This window comes from Fistularia commersonii, chromosome 25 (genome assembly GCF_037954325.1).
Source record: "Fistularia commersonii isolate RoL2024-O1a breed Wild chromosome 25, RoL_Fcom_v1.0, whole genome shotgun sequence".
In the NCBI taxonomy this organism is placed as follows: domain Eukaryota; kingdom Metazoa; phylum Chordata; class Actinopteri; order Syngnathiformes; family Fistulariidae; genus Fistularia; species Fistularia commersonii.
In genome coordinates this window covers 825580-846467 of record NC_141308.1, presented here as the reverse complement: position 1 = coordinate 846467, position 20888 = coordinate 825580, and the positions used below count along the sequence as shown (strand labels likewise).

Sequence of the window (20888 nt, the reverse complement as noted above, 5' to 3'; positions counted from 1 at the left end):
ACTGTCCGTATTAACGGTGGTGATACACTTCATATACAGTACCTTTTATACGTATAAAATATAAATATATATCAACATTTATTTTGGTAAAAATAAAAAGGCTATATTTGTATAATAATGTTGTTATGATTCTTTATAAAGTTAGGTTACTTCAGTGTTTATTATCAAACAGTCATATGTTCCTTGCTCCTACTAATTAATCATTTTTGATCATTTCGTCTGCAACTGTAGGTTAAAATTAGGCACTGACAAATATTACACGTTTTTTGGTTAAGCGCAGGGGAAGTGGATGATACTTTGCAAGGTACCACCTCTTCCAAGGAGACAGAATTATGACTAATCGTTAAGGACAAGTTGTTTTTTTCTTTTTTGTATACTTTATGCAATATCACTTTATCAAGTTGTGTTCATTTACTTACAAACTGTGTTTTGTTGGCTGGTGGAGCCTCAGTGATAGATTTGAGGTCTTCTACTGTGACTCTTTCCATGTCCTCTAAAGCAGATCCAGAGTAGAGCACAACATCTTTGACAAAAATACTTATGGCTCTTAGCATGTAGGATACAAATAGGTGCATATGGATGTAGTTCCTCGTGCAGTGCAGCCGTCTGGGGGGAAAACAAACAAGCGTGGCAAGGTCAGAAGGCAGATCTGCTGAAAAGTGTCTGTTTGTGTGGGCTGGCTGACTTTCACATAAGCATATGTAAGTAATCCCTCCCCCCCCAACACGCACAGAAAGACACACACAGATACACACATGCTCACACATAGGCACATACTACGCACATTAACACAAACACACTCACACACACCACACAAACACACACACACACACACACTACTCATCATAATTAGAGCCAGCTGATTTCCACGCTGACTATAACACATTCTTGAGATTTAGGGGCTTGAAACACACAAATATTGAATTTCTAAGTAAAGGTGTGCAATAAAAACAAAATTGCAAGCATGTGTACAGTTATTTCTGAATCATGGCAAATTTCCTTTCGGATGAACAAAAGTTAATCTGTCAAAAAAGTAGGGAAACATCCGGTCTCATTATGGAGCCATCATGTCTCATTATGGTCCTTTGCAGTCATGCATCAGTATGCAAACTGGCTTGATCAGTTGCAATAAAGATTATATTATTAGCTGTAATGTAAAATTTGCACTGTAAATTAATCTTTTTTTTATGATACATCAGAAAAGAAACTTGAAATGTAAGATTTCAAACTCAATTATCTGGTATTATCTCAATTGCCAAACACAAAAGATATATTTTTTATGCTGTCCTTTTCATGAGCTCAGTATTTGACATGCTCACCATTTATATCATTGATTTAAAGCGGTGTGAGAAAAAAAATCTATCAAGTGCACATTTCCCTGGTGAAAACACTGGCCATAACTGCTAATGTGAAACATCTCCTTTTCTTTCTCTGAAAAACATTCATGACTGTTCTTGTTGAAAAACCTGAGATGTTGAGGTGAGACATGGCTCAAGTGCTTTGGAGCCAGAATATCAGATGGGCCCCTGGGACGACTTATTTAACTGATTTGGCCAGTAGATTTCCTGGTGCCATTTGGGAACATTTCTAAAGGCTTCCGACTGCTTGCCTGAATAGTGAGACATCCTGGTAGGAACATCAATAGACGGCACCTTCATGTCAATTCTAAATACTCCCTGCACCCAATAAAATGAGCCTGTAAGGACACATCCTCTCTTCATTAATCGCCATGAAATAAATATCAGACTATTGTAAAACAAATATAACGTTTATGATTCTATCTATGTTTAAAGATTTTTCATCATTCATAAATTTGTTGCAACAAAGGCAAGGGGAGTCTTTCCAACAAAACCTCTTAAGGAGAAGAAAGCTCTTGCAATGTTTAATTCAAATCTCAGTTCCTTCCTTCTTTTAGCATTTTTTAAGCTCCGTATGTGAATAGTAAATGTAAAATTTGTCACACTATAAACATTTATTTGAATGATAAAAAAAGCAACTAGCCGGATTACAGAATCTGCAACCTCGGTGAACTTAAATATTAATAGCTTTAAGCTTTGGTTGTTTGGGGTCTAACCTTGAAAGGAGCATAAAAAGTACCTAAATGTCAGACCATGAAGCGTGTCTTACTGCAAGCCTTGAGGCTGAGCCATCCTCAAGCACTCATTGTATGGTAAAAGTCAAAGTAAAAGTCAAAGGTAATGTTAAACATGTTCTTCATGTTTTGCATTGGTGATGTGATACTTGTACTGTTAGTCCTGTTTCTTCAGACATGGAGAATAGCACAATTTCTGGATAAAGTTTATGTTCTCCATTGAGCCATCATGAATACAATATTCTTCCCACTGTACTGTTCAGCTGGCCAGACAACAGTCAGTACCTGGTTTTTGGTGAGTGTAATTTGCTTGATCTGGAATTCTGTCCTTGTATTTAATCTTTCTCTTGGGAACCTTTTGGTTTGAAACAGTTGGAATTTAATAGTGACCCACCGGAAATATCCCAAGATGACTACAGCCACCATGAGTGATCCAAGGGAAATGGAGTATCCCACTGTGTAAATGAGGTACAGGCGGTGAAATACCTCCTGTTGGGAATGGATAAAATGTCAGCACATACTATACAAGGAAAAACGATTTGAAAAACAAAAACAAAACTTAACTAAACCTCACAATGTGTATGCCAGGTAGCTTAATGCAAGAGTATGCATGATTACCTAAAAGAAATAGTTGAGTATTCTCACTCAATGTGTTCACAGAATAAAATTGAAAATTGGTATTTGAAAGGAGTAGAACACAGAGACAGCTGCACTTCAGATTAATATAAAGTCGTAGTAAAAAAAAATAATGAGGTGTATTTCACAAACCCAATTCAAGACCAAATTTATGTCTGAATAATATCAGAATGTCTGGAAAATTTGTATTCATAAAGAGGTATTCGAGACGTTTGTTAGATGTGCAAATCTTTTTTTCTTACTAAGGGCCGGTGCTGCAACACAATGGAATAGTAACGTGACATTAACTGATGGAGCTGCTGAAGACTGAACGCATTCATCAAATTGGAGAGATGCAGAAAATGAAAAACAAGTTGAAACGCTATCTCACACCGACAGATTTATAGGCCTTATGACAACTTGAAAAACATACAAGAATTAAGACAATTATTTTGTTGCCCAAACATCAGTACCATCACCCCTGAAAAGGAACAAGCAAAGACAAACTGTGGCATTAAAAGCTACAAAAGTAAATTACACATGAAGAATAAGCACACTGGCAGTGTATCATGACATTTCTGGTCCACTACAAGATCTCTTCAGCAATTGCTTGTTTTGTTATATATTAGGATAACTATGAACACTATTCTTCATAATAAAAAAGATTTTGTGTTAATTCAAAGTAAATAATGGTTTACAATGCCTTCAGTTCCCCGTTATTTTTATTTAAGAATTTTAAATAAAACTACTTCAAAAACAGTCAGTCAAAAGCCATTTAAAATGCATTGCCTCCTGGTGATAGATAAGTCTCAAATAAAGGTTACTGATCAAAGCAGTATTTGCCAAGAGTGACAGAGCTAAGGAAAGCTGGGTGGCCAGAAGACCCTGTGAGAAGAGCCAGACCTTTTGTACAACGGTGTGTGATGTTACTAGATTCTTCAGTTCTTTTATTTCTTTGCATAATTTTCCCTTGGCAAACAGATAGATGAATAAAAACAACCTTTTAAAAAGTATCTGTGTACCGGTGACAGTATGTTGTTTGTAGAGTTAGAGGTTTTCATTCATGCATATGTAATTTGTTCATTAATGGCTGTAGCTGCCCCCTGGGGAGTCCGTCAGCATAAACACCATCAGAAGACTGAGAGAAACCCAATGGTTTATAAGGCAATGCCTACATTTTTTGCATTTCGAGTACTCAACAGGAAAATGGTAAGAATGATTATATGTTGTTTAAAGGGAAAACAAAAGTAGAAATCCAACTACAGTAAATACATCAATAAGAATTGCGGGAAATGCATTTTCTTCATAATTACATGACTAATTACATTTTTCTAGCTGTGTTCTATAATGGTTGTCAAATTTCAAGACTACTATTAGTGTACTACTATTACAAGACTGCTATTTATTAATTTGCTATTTTTCTATTAACATTTTTCAGGAGATCTACTTGACTGATCTTGTATGGCTTTTCCAGACATTTTTCTCAGTATACCTACAGTACAAATAATGGAAATCAATGTTAGTTTCTTTTTAGATATGTTAATATAATTAAATCATAAAAAAATACGTTTGTCTCAGTTTTGCTACATTTGATGACTACAGGTAGTGTGTACAACATGTGATGAAACAGAGACATGAGTCTCTCTTTCCTGAATTAGTTTCATAGGCTACAGTACCACCACGAACCCGAGTGTAGGATAAGTGGTATAGATAAATGAAGGAATGAACTAATGAAATGAGCACAGTTTCACAATGGTGCTGCTATTATCAAGCTGTTACATTTTATCATTTCAAACTGTTATTCTAGCAATGGAAAGCTATCTATGAAACTTTAATTTATAAAAATTATCATGGCTTCAAAACATGGCCAAAGATGTTCTCATACTAACCCTCCTTTATGTGTAAAATGTCCAGACTTCTAGCAAATTCAAATAAACTAAATAGGACAGGATGACAAGAACATGAAGAAAGGCGCTATCTTCTCACCATAAACGTAGCCCTATTTTACTACCAAAAATTAATGTGTGAAGCTGCAATGTCAATAAGTTTGCTAATGAAATTGACTTAATCAATGTTGTACTAGATGGTTTTATCTTAATCCATTAACATCTCAATTATCTGCTACAAAGTACAATGCAAAATGTAGGCCAGTCACTCCTTATGTCTGTGGGCTGAGGGAGTGTGGCAGGATCAATATAGCACGTGATTAATTTTGACAGCCTTCATTTTATTGCAAGCACATTGACACAAACTTGTAATTTAGTCTACATTTTATATTGGCCAAAAGCCTCAATATCAGCTCTGTTCACTAAATACCACATTGTTTGATCAGTTCTTTGTGGAATAGAAGATTTGTATATCCAATCTCAAGGCACCTGGTCAGCTGTAGAGTGAACTTCATCCCCAACGTATTAGGAACAACGATCTGGCTTTACAGACAGATTATTTGTAGATAAATTTATAGATACATTTGTAGAAATTTGTAGATAAAATTCCATCAATACTCATATGGTCAAAGCAAATTAATCAAGTAACCAGTGCTTAAATGTCAGTACTGTTAATATATATGGGTTGAGGGTGTAGCCAGGCTACTTCATTCGTGCTTGGCCCTAATTTGTAATTTGTCTTGGTCTGTATGGGAGTGTATCCCTGAAGCCTTCTTTTTAATTGTAAAAACTCTTACCATATGATCTATAGTTTCAGAATCTTAAATGCATAGTAGTGCAAATAATTTTTCCATTTGTCTCTATGGTATATCTGAAAAGACATCTCTAAAACTTAGAGCATACAATTAAACCAATTTGATACATAATTTAGTTGCTTTTGAGGAAGTATTACATTTGGTCAAATGTAAAGCACTTTTCTGTAAATGAAATATCATTAGATGATTCTACAATTATCATTAATTTCCTTTTTTAATACTTGGGAGGACGTCTACATTAAGACAGCTTTGAGCCATGTAAAAGGACCCATAACTTTCAAGCCTGTGACATTTCTTGTGCCATGATGCACGCCATTAATTCACAAAACCTACAGGCCTAAATTATTACAGAGTATTGTGAATAGCTCAAAAACAAAAAAAAATCTTGACAGATCTTACCTTTTCATAGCTCTGATTGTAGTGATAGAGAAATTTCGCACATTCACTGTAATTGGCCCATGTCTTGTTATTAGTTGTAGCGACTTCCCATGATCCATTGTTATCACACCGACGGTAGGCTAGACCTATATGTCAAACAAAATTGTCTTTTACTACAGATTTTTCCATATGGTTTTACTCAATTATTAATTCCTTGTTATTTTTTTTAACAGAAATACACAAGTGCAGTGCTTGTTTTACATGGAATATTAATAGTACAGTGACCTTTCATCCACTAAAAATTAGCTGTGGGGCTTTGTTTCTAACTACATCTCAAACCTAACTTACCTCTGTGATTGAAATCATAAATATATTCTGGACAGGCGGTGGAAACAAGTTTTCCAGGAGCTCCTTCAGGCCAACACACAATCCCATCCCATTCTGGCGAGCAGAAACCACCTATGGAGACAAAACCAGAGTTGATCTAAATAAAAGACAATCATAGTAATGCTCTGTCGGTCCTCCACCATCCCATAATAATGGGCATTTATGCAAATGTTTGAATGCTGCTGTTCTTTAAATAGTACATCAGGCACATGTGACTTAATAGTATGCTCATTTGCAACACACACACACATATATATATATATATATATATATTGCACTAGGCCAAGAAAAACACACACATATATATATATATCACAATTTTAAGAGGCCACATTTTTCATAAAGAACCATACATCTGCTTTAGTATGGTCATGGGGATTTTTCTTATTAGAGAAAATTCTGTGTATCTGTATTACATTTTATTTAAATTATGGATTGAATGATTTATTGCAAATATAAGGTGATTTTGTTCGTGTCTATGTCATCCCCTTAATGCAGGGGGCTAGAGCGGTCATCCTTGGAACCAAACATTTCTTTTTCGATTTCTGCGCTCCACCTACCTGGTTGAGGTGTTGTTGTGCAAGACAGTGAGTGCCTAACTGCTCTCCTGGCACTGCTAAGTGGCTTCCTTCTGTTCATGGTTCATCCATAATAGGTTAAATGCAATGGTCAAATTTCACTAATGTTGGTTTGTATGTATACCTGAATGTGAAGAAGAAAGCAATTTCTATTTCTTCTTTATTTCTTCTTTCTTTGTTTGTTTCTTCAATTTCTTCAAGTAATGGATAAGATCTCTGACAGCTTTTATGCATTAATTCAAGTCAATCATGATGATATTTTTTTTGCACGAGTATCACATGGTTGCAGTACATCAACTGAGGAATAAGTTTTCATGTACAGATTATGTGTACTGGAACAGAACGTCCACAGTACAAATCACATATCATATATATCTTTAATAGATATGAATATGTTTCCTGCCACTACAGCACTAAAGAGTTCCCTTGTAATTTGTAGTGCAGGTTATACTGCATTTTGAAACTGTTTCAATTGTTTTGCATAAAGTAAAAAACACATTTGCGCTTTACAATTTGGCAAATATCAAAGAAGTCTTTTGCATGTTAATGAAAAGTAAACCGATACATGTAATTCTCCACAAGCTATTATTGTCACGCTTAGATTTCCTCAGCGGTTTACCAATACTGATGTGTGGCATAACATCATGTTGTTAATTTGTCTATTCTTCAATTAATGTGTTTGAAATGATGACAATTAACATTGAGTTTTTTGGAATGTTGATAGTAGTTTCACCTGGAAACCTAAAGTACAATAAAAACAGTTCTAGGTAAGAGGAATGCTTTATTTTCATTAGAACAACACTCCATTTCTAAACTATTCCAAAATCAACTTTTACCATTATAATCATTATTATCAAACACATTTGTATATGCTTGATCAAATGTCTGATCAAGTGACTTTGCATTTTGGATATAGTAGGGTTGAACATTCAGGATTTAAAAACCTTCCAATGAAGAGGTTTTGATATAAACCTCCCCTTTTTTTGTTCTTCAATGGAACTGGTAAAAAGTGCTGACTTTGGTTATTGTAATGATTGTACCAACTCACCCATCTATTTCCAGCAAAGAATTAATTGCATGAAACTTTGCTATAATGTATCTATACTTAGTTCAGACAAAGCACTGCAGGTTCAGAGGAAAAAAATCCTGTTTCAGAGAAGGGAGCCCCTTAATTTTCAGCTAAACCATAGACCACAGCCCTCCAATAGTGGGAGCAAAATCCCTTTCCTCACAGATTCCTGGCGAAGCCTCCCTTATGGCTTAGCATTTATGTTGTATTATTGAAAACATCTGCCCCACTTTGACCACTAATAAGTACTTGAGGATAAAATAAAAGTATCCTCTCTTTGCAGTAGATCCATTATTTTTTCATCAAAATGTACAAAGAAAAATCTGACGCTATGACGACATGCTTTTTATTTGCTTGTCACTTGGAGCACAAAATTAAAGAGCAAAGTGAATGGAACTGACTGATTCCTACTGATCTTGTGGGAGACTTTTAGAAGTCTCACCAACCACATATCCTGGAAGTAAAAGCAGAACTGCTGCTCACTTCTGCTGTCAGTTTTATTACCATGGGACCACCCACAAACAGGCTTAAATTAAACACCAAACACACATATAATTTCCCATGAATGCCTTGACCATGATTTAAATAGAAATGTAACTATGGGGGGACGTTGGTGTTGGTGACGCAATGGCCCCCTACCCTTACATACACAACTTATTTAATTTTGACCTGCAGATGTCAAAACTCATATTGCACTTTTTTATGATGCACACAACCTTTTATAATGATTGTGGATATTATTCTACAACCAGACCGCAAGCTTGAGGCCTGAGCTATTTTCACGCTGCAAGGTCTCGGACACTGAACCCACATCCCCTCACTGTCCTCCCCAGGCAAACCTCAGCGTATTCCCTCAATGAAAACCTTGTCTCAGCAATGTAATGGAGACTTTTATGTATTCTAAGCAAAAATGAGAAAAAAAAAGAAAAAAAGAGGACTGAATGATCAGATAGTAATGAATCTTAGCTTTCAGCTTCAGGATTTGATATTGCTAAATGAACTAGGAACTGCATGATCAATTCATTATTTTCAACACTCCATTCCATTTCAAACTACCAGTTTATTAAAAAAGCCATCACTGTTATTACTTACAGCACAATATATGAAAGTACTGTCTTAGATTGACACAGCCTTCATGGGTGCAAAAATGCATACTGTCTGTTAGTCTCTGGGTCACACACACACACACACACACACACACACACACACACACACACACACACACACATCCTTGTTCAAAGGCGTTCAAAAACACATGATTGATATCTGTCCAAATTCACATGACCACTTCAATAAAACCATGGGTCAGCAGAAAGCAACATTAAAATTTCCCTTGAGACAAATCACTCAAAAAATTCCTACCTTGATCTCACATATGACATCACTTCATACAAACAACCAGATGAGACGATTCAGTTTAATTCAGTTCAAAAGAAGTGAAATTAATTAGGACCTTTGTCCAGTGAACATTACTTTTTAAAAACACTCGTCCTTCATGGAAATATGCCTGAAGCAGACAACAGTCACAGTGCTCTAGGTTAAAAATAATTGAACACTGCTTTCTTCTCAATGTCAGGATTGGTACTTTGTAGTGTCATTTCAGAGAAAATCTGGTCCATGGTGAGACGCTTCCATATTTGAAATGATATTGAATGATTTTTATGAGTAGATTGAAAAATTGTAATTATAAATTATACTGAAATATGAAAACAGCTCAACATCTTGCTGTAAAGGAATAATGGATGTTATGAGGCTTTTATGTTATCCAACATCAATAACTAACTGAGTGAAATGCTCTCAGCAATTAGGTTATTTCAGTAGTTGCATCTGGTGAATAGAAGCCTGTAATGGGTCATTAAAGGAAAAGCTCAAATCAAGCAGATTTAATTAGGACATATGTGTTAACTCAGGCATGATCAGTAACCACAAATGGAATACTTTTTCATTTGTAAAGTCATTTTTATACTGTGATGGGATTTAACAAAAATGTAACCTTAAAAAAAGAGGTCAGTAAACTGCCTCTGCACACTACATGTTTGCAGGAAAAGATAATATATTTATATGCATTGCAGGGTTAATGAAATATGTATGTCTGTATGTACAGTATACTTTTGTGACTTAGAAGGACACTTTTACATATTATTATGCTCTATCTATTCATGTAAAAATGCACTAAAAATGGGGTAACTAACAGGTGTGCAATTCAAAGGCTCAATAAAATGGCATTACAAGTTCTATATCTAAGTTTGTGATGAATCAGTTTTGACAGCAGTACCCTCTGATAGTGAGACAGTGTGAGTATAAAGTAACACTATTTTTACATATTCTGTTGTAGTTGCAGGCGGTAGCGAGGCTGCTTTAGTTGGAGCATCTTGAGATTTATTTCCCCAGTGTCTGAAACACTGAATGCGGGTTATTCCTGGAACAAGATTATTTACTGTATGCGTTTGTCTATTCTCCAAAGTTTTTGTCATAAAAACAAACCCAGGATATGACAAACCAGAGCTTATGGGCTAAGATGTTAACTGGGGTTTTAGCTCCAAAAGTAGCTCTCAGAATGATCTCAGTTGTCTGTCCTCTAAAAAGCAGCAAGCCACTGAAAAAGAATTCCATGCTTTATTTTACCCCAAACGGGTAAAATAAAGCATGGAATCCCGTAGCTTGCTGTATTTTTGAAATGCACATAATTTGCAGACCATTGCATCTCAATCACTATAATCAGTTGATGTATGGTAGCGGAAATTTCACATTTGATGTTATACATAGCTAACTAAAAGGTTTCAATTCACATTCAGCTCTGTTCTCTTCTTGATTCTTATGGCTTATGAGGTTGCAAGTGGATTCCTACATTTGCACTTCATGATCAAGGAGGTGCTTGTGTATTTGAATAGTTCACATGAGGGGCTGGCAGTAAAACAACTTGGACATCAGCTGTTTTTGGTTCTTCTTTTCCCCTTTTTGGGAGGGTGAACGCCATATTATTTTATGAATCTAAATGTCATGTAAGGATGAGGGTGAGAAGAAAAAAAATCAATGGTAAAATCACTACAGCTCCGTTCAGCAAACCATTTTTTAAAACATCACAATTGTCATCTCTCTGGATTTCCTTTAGACTTTCTAGTTGGAATGAGCAGATGCTGTTAATGATGAGCATCAATTAGCCATTCATCGCCATTTGTTTGCAGGTTTCGGAAAATTAAAAATCAGGACAAAAATTTTGCAGAGTGAACTACGCATGACTACAAAGCTCATTTTAGTTTTTAAGGACTGAATTCGTGGTCCTGTAAAAACCCTACAGTCAACAGACTCACTAATTAATATCTAGGTTCACAAAACAAATGCAAAAAAGCAATAGATTTCTAACCTATTGTACATTCTGAAACTAAGAAAATACAGATCTAAATGTAGTGGCTGTTTAAGTGTGACACTGAGCCCTGCAGTCATTACAACATGTCAGGGTGAATTGAGCATGATGGTGGTCAGATAAACAGCACAGACTCTCATCTGAGAGAGATCTAATGTGTGAATGTTGCTCTGCTCTGACTTTGTTTCTATGGCTAGCTTGTTAAATATGCTTTGAGAAAAAAAAAACGTGCCATTATGCAAGCTCTGGACATCTTACAAAAGCTTCTGTTTGGTGCCTGCTGTTCCTGAACTACCAATTCTATTGTGTCCTTTTAATCTAATCCCAGATGTATGGCCCTTTTAAAAAAAAAATATCAGGAAATAATATGCAGGCCTATGCAGCTTCTGGGAATCGTCAACAAAAGCTTTTGTGTTTTTACTTCGGAAGTTGAAAATTTTAATTGTATGTTCAATTTACATTGGGATATCAATTGGAGGGATGAAGAATTCATTGAGACCACAATTCATAGGGGTTAAAGACAAAATAATACGATCGGTCTGCTATGGTAATCCAAAATACTGTTCTGAACAATCAACCAGGAAAATGACAGTAACCACAAAATTAGATGCTGGGGTCTGCTGGAAAATGGGGTTCCTCAGACACCCATAAATACACAAATACTCCCCAGAATGACCCACAGACCCTCAGTCTTAGCCTCAGATAAGCCACAATGAATTGCAGAGGAAAACAGACCTGCATTTTTCACTGAAAGCAGCAGCTTATGTTACGCATTCAAAATGTTATAAAACTGTTTGGCAAATATGTCTGAAAAACAAAACAAAAAAAGACATTTTTGTACAAAGGTCCTCTTCAGTTTAAACTTCTGTAAGGCTGATCCTCACAATGCCTTGAAATGCACACAACATTAATTTATGAGCTCTTCAGTGAATTATATCGGTCTTTTAGCTGATAAATTTATTTAGATTAAAATGCAACATTTCATTATACGTTCATATCAGGGGGCCACACAGTGGCGGAGAGGTTAACTTGAAGGACCCTGGTTCGATTGGAGTTTGAATGTTCTCTCCGTGTCTGCATGGGTTTCCTCTGGGTTCTCCAGTTTCCTCCCACATTCCAAAAACATGCAGCAGGTTAATAGAAAAAATTGCCCCGAATGAATTAGTGTGTTGTCTGTCTATATACGTGGCTCTGCGATTGTCTATATATGTGGCTCTGCGATTGACCAGTCCAGGGTGCACCCCAACTCTCGCCCAATGACAACTGGAATAGGCTCCAGCATCCCCCGCAACCCTGAGTGCAGGGTAAGCGGCGGAAGATGGATAGATGGATGGATGGATGGATGGATGGATGGATGGCCATTTATATAAACTTTGCTGCACCTAACGCATATATTAGAAGGATCACTGATACTACCAAGCCTAAAATTAGTTGTTTCTGTAGTTGATTGATGAGTATTGTGGGTAGCTGAGTGAAGGTGATCATTATGTAATCTGAGATCAAATAGTCAACTCTTAGCATTATAACAATCATGATGCTCTGTAATTGAATCCTATTGGTTTTGGATGCTTAACTCTCAATAAAGGGCTCAAGATTGCTCAATAAAAATTCATTTATAAAATACATTTATATGTATAAAAATACATATATATGTTTTACATTTATACATTTATATATTTCATTGTATCTTTTAAAGTCCTAGGGCTACAGGGCTGAGTGCATTAAAGGTTCTGTGTTGTTGTCTACCACAGCTTTTCCTCAATTTAAAATTGCTATGGTCCCATTCAAAATTGACCAACAAATTGTCAGTGGGTCACCATTAAACACAACTCTGATCTACACACGATACTTCCACTATAAGTCTACAGTCATGCAGTTAATGGTTAACCCACAGACATGGCAATTAGAAAAGGAAAACTTAATTTAATATTTCAAAACAGCTGACTCTTGGACTTAATATAACCGTACGTGCAAAACACTCCTTACATGATAAATTTGGTTCGGAATATTTTAAAATAATTTACTCAACACCTTTTTACACACAGGGATCATTTGGCTACTTCGGCCTATTAAAAAGATAAAAGATTGTCTCCAGTCAATCACATACAGCAGTCACCGGTCACCTTTTTTTTTTTTAATATTCTCAAAAATACACCTTTTCACTGCATCTTTGCAACCTGTGGTTGGTTTCATAGGGACACCGAAAACTCACCCCAGTAGGAGCGCCTTTTTTATAAACAACTTTACTGCTGTTTGCCATCAGGTCTCTTTAATTTTATTGTTACGTATTCTTGGAGGTCTCTGCATTTAAGCATGTGTTTATCTTGTTTGTTTACTCACTTGAAATCTTGTGCTTCAACTTGATGTTGCCCTCACACTTTCGTTTGGCTTTGAACAGCAGGCCTATCTGTTCCTCTTTAGTGAGCACATCATCTGAGTAAACCTGTAAAATGTGAAAATAACCTGGAGTTAAATAGCAGCCAGAACATTGATTGAATTTAATAATGGCACATTTATGTCCCCATTTGGGTCTGAATCAAAGCTTCTACTTTATTGTGCAGTGTAAAATAAGCATGTAATCTATCATGTGGTGAATTCCATACACTTGAGTAACTGTCACAAAACAGCAGACATCACTTTGCAAATCCAGCTTTGTTCAGTGAAATTCTCCTCAAAAACAGATTACAGATGTTTTGTCTGATTAAATATGACTGTGCAGTGAGAAGTGAAGAAATAAACCAGTGTGACTGGGTAACAGACATCCAGTGCTGTAAATGGGATCACATTAGATTTAACAGTCCATATCAAAGTTGTCTTTGGTGTTGCCACAAAGAAAATTAAAGTAATTTCAGAGATTAAAAATTCTCAATAATTGTTTGTAGTCCCAGACAGTAATCATGTGGTTAAATCTAGTGCAGAAAAGGAAAACGTTAAAAAAACTTTATTCCCCATTTTAAAATGAAAAGAGCACAACGTGAAATTCTCTAAATGAACATTAAAATGTTTTGCTTCAGGTGTGGTTTTTCAGTCAACGAAAGATTTTCCATTCTACTAGGTCATGCTAATAGGTCATGCTAACTGGTTTGCTCTTGGCTAACAGCAAAATGCGACTGCATCTAATATGACGAGACATTTTAAACTGAGAGCGACAGGAAAATTGGAAATGAAAACAGGCAGCTGCAGAACGGTTTGGAGTGGGGAATGAGCAGTGTACAAACGAACAGGATTTTCTACAGTGTCATAGCAGGTTTTCAGATGTGCTTAGACCCATTCTGCACCAAAATCAGTATAAACTAACCTTACATTTGGTATACTCTGGTGTTTTTGTTGTTTTTTTGTTGTTTGTTTATGTTTTCCTTTTGTTGTTTTTTGTTTTTTGCAGGGAGAATTAATCATCAAGTGAGGCAGAGAAAACAGCTGATTGTCCTGTTAACATTCAAACCCATTAGATGAAAAGAAATAAACAGAAATAGAAAACACATTGAAAAATACATCCACAAGATTTGAGATGTTATTTTCTTTCCAACGAAATCTGTTATAGATGTTGGACATCCAAACTTAAAATGTAACATTCACCAACTGTGTTTTATTGTTATATATATATCGCAACTTTATTTCAATAAACATTATTTTGAATTTCAAGAATGATGAAAAAGGCACATTTCTAATAATTTTGGAAATGGCTCTTCACCGCAGAGCTCTGTATCCAAACTGTAAGAGAGCTTTTCATTACTGCTGCATCAAACATTTGCATTTAATTTGCCAATGAGGAACCTGTAACAACAGTACCATACATCCTGCTAGACACACGAACGGAATGTTCATATGGACATAAAAGTGGAACGAACATTCACTTATCAGTTCTACGATTTCTTACCAGTAATAACGTTATTCGTCAAAAAAATGAAAATAAAAAACCAAAACGGAAGAAACACTTTAAACTAAATACTTTAGATTAATGTTCATTCATTCATTCAGTCTGTCTATTTCTCTATTACCTGTTTGTTGCCTAAAACAAGTTAGTAAGATATAAACAGTATACTGAGACAGGGTATAATTTCCATGTACAGTAGGTCAACATTGTTTCTCATGCAAAAAAGTGCATTGGAAATCTACTGCCTAATTTCATGATCTTAAAATCAAAAACTGCAAAGGTGAAGTCATTACATTTGCGACACAAAAAACCACAATACCTCAATCCATCAATATTTTCACTACTTTCAGCCTTGAAATAAGGATGTCCAGTCTTTGAGCTGAATGAAGTTACAGAATGAAGACGTGTATGACTTTGCACGGTAAACAACCACAGATGGAACAACATTTTACCACAGGCGAACAAGGATAGATACTACCTGTTTACAGAACTAACTATGCCAATATAGAATATTCCACTGACAGTCCCTAAGACTTTCAGACTATTTTCATCTAAATAACTGACTGAACTTCTTAGGGGGACTGGGTAAAAGCAGACAGCAAAGTCACGAACCATTGTAAAAAAATTCAATATCAAAATCATTATCAGTCACCATCATCATAATGATTAATTATTATCATCATCATACAAAGGTAGAACTTTGTGGGTTCTCATTTCATGCACTGACAGGATATGCATATGTTACGAGACCCACGGAAGAACTGCAGAACTATAGACAGTGGCTAACATCACTTTTTTTTTTTCTGCATACCTGGAAAGTGAAGCTGTTGCACTGACACATTAAGAACAAATATCTCTACATAGTTTAAGATTATGTGAAACATTAAACTAAAATGGGGAGTGGAGACAGAGTTTATTTGCTTTTTAAAAACTGGAAGAATTTCTCCTTCATCTGCAGACCTCTGCTCAGAGGGACATAGAGGAGTATCATTTACCATTTTAAAAAGAGAATCTTGGGTAATAAGCGTGCCCCCTGATTATTTCTGAAAACTATTCCTCCTCCCTTGGCCCAAGTCCAAACCCCCAAAGTAAACACAACGCTCACAGGGAGAACTTGGACATTCTTATTTACTGTATTTCATTTAAAATACAGTATTCTTTTTGTTAAATGCTTTTGAGTAAGTGCCAAACTGAAAATTAGAAAAATACACACCATATAAATATGTGTGTTTTCATCACTGGCCTTAGAATACAAACTCTACTTGAACAAACCACACGTTTCTATTTCGCTGCACAAACTGTGGTTTGATGACTTAAACTGCAGCTCTCTGCAAGGATATAAGACCAATATTGAAAGAAATGAATTCATACTAGTGTGTCAAGACACTGCTGAACCACAAAGACTAAGCCAGATAAAAATTGCTGCGTATTTATATAGGACCAATTTTATTTTATATTTAAACTCCTAATTCCACATGTTGCTAAATTGTTTAAGGTAACCAAATGCAAAATACATTTTCACTCGGTTTAACATATCACAACAGAAAACAATATTTAACATCTGTTCAATTTAAATATTCTTATGTAAAAACATTAGGGGAAGAAAGGATTCTGAGAAAACTTTGTATTGATGACTGAGTTATGCGGAGAGATGCAAACATACAGCGAGTGAAGAGTGTGTTTCCAGAGCATTACCGACAGTCTTGATTGTAGACAGGCTTGCACTTAACACCCCCTCCCACTTGCACCCCCAACTTTTTTGAAAGAAAGTTGCGGTTGACCAAAGTAATTTCCTGGAATACCCAATGTCCTACTGTGAATATGAGACTCAAGCTTGGGAATTACATTTCATTAATACTTAGAAAAGAATGAATCTAAAGGACCCTGAAAGTTTAAAAGGAAGTTTAGAAGTCAGTAATCATCAGTAACCTTGTTGCCTTTGTCGTACTTGTTATCTGTGGTATTCATAATTTTTTCTACTATTGCACTATGATATTGACAATAAAGTTGACTTTGAGAAGGAATCAGGGAAATAGAGACAAGGCATTTTTCTATAATGTAAGTTACAGTTTATCAGTCCACAAATAAACAGTTTAATTACAATTACATGTTCTAAATGAATAAATACAAAGTCAGATAACCAAAATACTCTTAATGAAGCAGGACTCGTGAACTTTACCCTGAAAAATACAAAAAAGTCTCATTCCAAGAGAGAGTATAAGGATTATTTTTCAATGAACATTCTAAGTTTCACTGATTAAAATTGAAGGCTGTTTATCATAAAGGATATGACAGGCTGAAAAAAACAGGTTCTGATTAAAATATAGACGGAATATGCAGCTACATCAGTTATGTAACAGTTGCCACTGAATCCATAAGTCAGTAAGTCTGTGGTTTAGAGCCTCACTGTCTAGGAATAAGAATGCCTCTAAGTTCATCACCAAGGAAATAAAAATATTTCAAATTGCGATTTGAGCCATCAGAAATTTGAGTAGAGTGATGCAAATAAAAATTATAGTACAAGTGAAAGTAGGGGTGATTTTAAAAATGTACACAAGATTAAAATCATGACATAAACATGCTTACAACAGTTTTTGGAATAGATACAAATTTTGGGAGTGGGTAATCAACCAAAATCAATTGAACATTTGAGGAAACATGAGCAACGTGCATGTTCAAGATAATCTTCTTGGTTTATTTTGGCATGCTCAGACAGTCAACATGAAACCTCTGATTACAACTCTGGTTGGTATTTTGACTGGAAACACAAACCATATACATTTTCAATATCATCTCAGAGTCATCCAATAATGCCTCTCTTTGTTGGTTGATCTGTCAGTAAGAATGAGATTTTTAGGGTAAATAGTCACATAAAGTGAGCCTTTCCTTTCCAGATCACACTTCGTCACATAGATGATAAATAATATACAGATAATATTTACTCTGGTTGCTGTAAAGCCCCTCTATTATGGGAATACAGTTGAATGTTTGTTTTATGTACTTGTTTTGGTCATTTGCCATTCTTTACACCATAGGCTAACATTCACTTCCTTGTTGTTGGCATGTATTCAAAATTTGATCCCAAGGGCTTTTGGACTTTCCTGTATATTTTTTTCTCCTCCACAAAATAGGGAGGTCTAAAGAATTATAACTCTGCTGAATCTTGTTTTTAATGGCCTGTCCACTATCTGGAAAGAACATGAATATGTTACTTTGACATGTTGCACCGCATGAATGTTTTAGTAGATGAGGTTCCTGGATATTATAAACTCTATGACTCAGTGCCACTCCTCTAAAACTGTGCAATTTGCATTTGATGATAAAAACCACAAACCACAAGACTGGTTGTCCTTTGGAAATATTTTCAAGCCACATTCTGACTTAAAGCAGCATTTAGTTCCTAATTATACCCTGTTCAGGTCGCAAGACTGAAGAACAGCAGTTTGGTACTTGATGGAAACATTGTGTGTGCTCAGTGAGCATTTTGCTTCTCATTGAGCACAAAGAACTGTGATAGTGTTATGTACTTAAACAAAAAAAGGTCAACTTTTTTTAATGTAATATTTAAAAACACTAACTGCACCACTGATGAGAAATGCAAATGCGGCATTTTAATTTCAGCAAAAGCTTAAAAAGGGTTATGTAACAATGCAAGATACCACATCTTTTTATATCCTGGTGGAAGTCGCAAAAGTGTCAAACAATAACACTTGTACTATTAACAGTAAATGTAAATATGGCCATCGTGGACGAGTGATTATGTTCATGTACGGATTACAAGGATTAGCGTTTAAAAAAATCAAAGTGAATTTTTAAAGCCACAAGAGTATTTTTTCTTTTTTTTTCAGATGAAAAGATCATCTAACTCAGCACACCGTAGCATTAATGGCATATGATACACAGCCTGGTAAATAAGCAGTAATCCTCTCTATCATAGCAGTCAGGAATAAAACACGGCATGATGTTAGTGTTCACATTAGTATATAAAAATAATCATTGACTTACATTCATTCTCATTAGGTCTGTGTCCACCAAATGGAAACACACACACACACACACACACACACACACACACACACACACACACACACACACATTATTTCCGGTAAAATAAATCATATTAATAATAACTTTAAAATAGTTTTGACTAACATCATCTGAGAATGGTCAACTTTTTACATTTTAAGTACATTTAACATTGGGATTCAAAAATGAGCAAAACTGCTTTTTAATTCGAGCCACAAGAAAAGAAAATTAGTAATCAATGTTTTTTTTTTCACAATTATTCTAATTAATGGTAGTAGCGTTTCATTTTTTTCTAGTCATCTTTTATTACTTTTTTTTTGCAACATCACAATTTACTCCTTATCAGGCAGGGTAACTGCAATGTCAATATCCTAACACTTGTAACGCAACAGGATACAACATCTCCATAAATCAATGTTCAAGCCAATAAATCTGTACAGGAAGGTAAATAAATAAATACAATGAAAAAGATAAATAAAAAAAACAATAAAATAAAATCTTAAGTCTTCCATGACCATGCAACTATTGAGATCAGTTCAGGTTTAACAATTCTACAATTATGATTATTACTATAATTATTGTTATTATTGCTGTTGTTGTTTATTATCTCTGCAGAGGATGTGTGCATTGTCTCAATGTAAGTGAAGGGCTCAAGTGGCTACTTAAGGGAGTGTTTTTTTGGCATCAGCTTGAGGCTCTCTTTTCATCCCAGGATGTTGTTGCTTGATGGCAGGCTGAATGAGGAGCAAGACATCATGTTGTACCATAAATCAAGCCTTCCTACACACAGGGCAGTAGGCTTTCATTTTACAAGCAAGGCAAGTAATAATTCTGTATTCATTTAGCAGTGAATATTATAAATTAAAGCAAATACGTCTACAATGTCAAGTAAATGTACACACCATACACTGTACGTGGTGTGTACTATTAGCAGGTCAGTCTAATTACAAACTTACAAATTGCCTTGAACTTATTGTGATATAGGTGCGATCTCTGAAACTATGTCCATACAATATTCATTAAAATGGACAGTAGGAATTTTCTAATGGAGTCATGCATTTTTAAATAAGACTTTTACCAAAATACATATGGCTAGAGGAAAAAATGTCTGAAAGCTCTCCAAATGTAATTCTTTTATACAAAGGGCTTTATAAATGAATGATGATGGTGACTTGACAGACTCTCAGATCATTAACCCTTCACGGTACAAGTACAGTGTCCAAGGTACACAGGTTTCTCTGTATTCATTCATATCAGCGTCTTTACTGCTGCCACAAACATTTCTCTGTTTCAACTGCTCATGAAAAACAAATACACCTAATCTATTTGTATAAGCCTTGTGCAGTCAACATCATAATTAATTGCACACAGGGATTTTCATGCTGAATTTCTTTCTACATCAGAAGTCCCACGGGTCATTACAGATACCTTCAGAAATCTAGATGGACATGAAAATCAATCATGATCAAGCCTCCATCAGTCCTTTACTGTGCATTTACCAGTGTATCTGCAAGCCCAAGTCAGTATGATTAAGAAAACAGACCTTGTTGCATCCGTCATAGCAATATGTGTAATTGTTGGTGGCGTAAAATCAGTCACTGTGATATACATAAATCAATACTGCACATACAATAGGAAATATATTTAATCAAATAACTCAAAATTTAAAAAAATAAATACATAATTATCAGTCTGGAGGATATGAAAATATACACAGTAAAATTGCATAAAATTCAGCATTATAGACATTTATTATATCACAGAATATCCATAAACTCATTAGAATGCATATTGTATACAAAAG

At 35.2% G+C, this 20888-nt stretch overlaps 1 protein-coding gene across 1 annotated transcript in view; it reads right to left on the bottom strand.

Annotated features, from left to right (window-relative positions):
* The window catches only part of pth1r (parathyroid hormone 1 receptor), a 51573-nt gene that overhangs the window by 11189 nt on the left and 19496 nt on the right, over positions 1-20888 (bottom strand). The window contains exons 2-6 of the mRNA XM_086172996.1: positions 13525-13627; positions 6135-6245; positions 5808-5932; positions 2487-2581; positions 420-606 (exon numbers count right to left, since the gene is read on the bottom strand). Of these exons, the coding sequence (XP_086029122.1) occupies positions 420-606; positions 2487-2581; positions 5808-5932; positions 6135-6245; positions 13525-13627 (621 nt within the window). The remainder of the gene's footprint in view (positions 1-419; positions 607-2486; positions 2582-5807; positions 5933-6134; positions 6246-13524; positions 13628-20888) is intronic.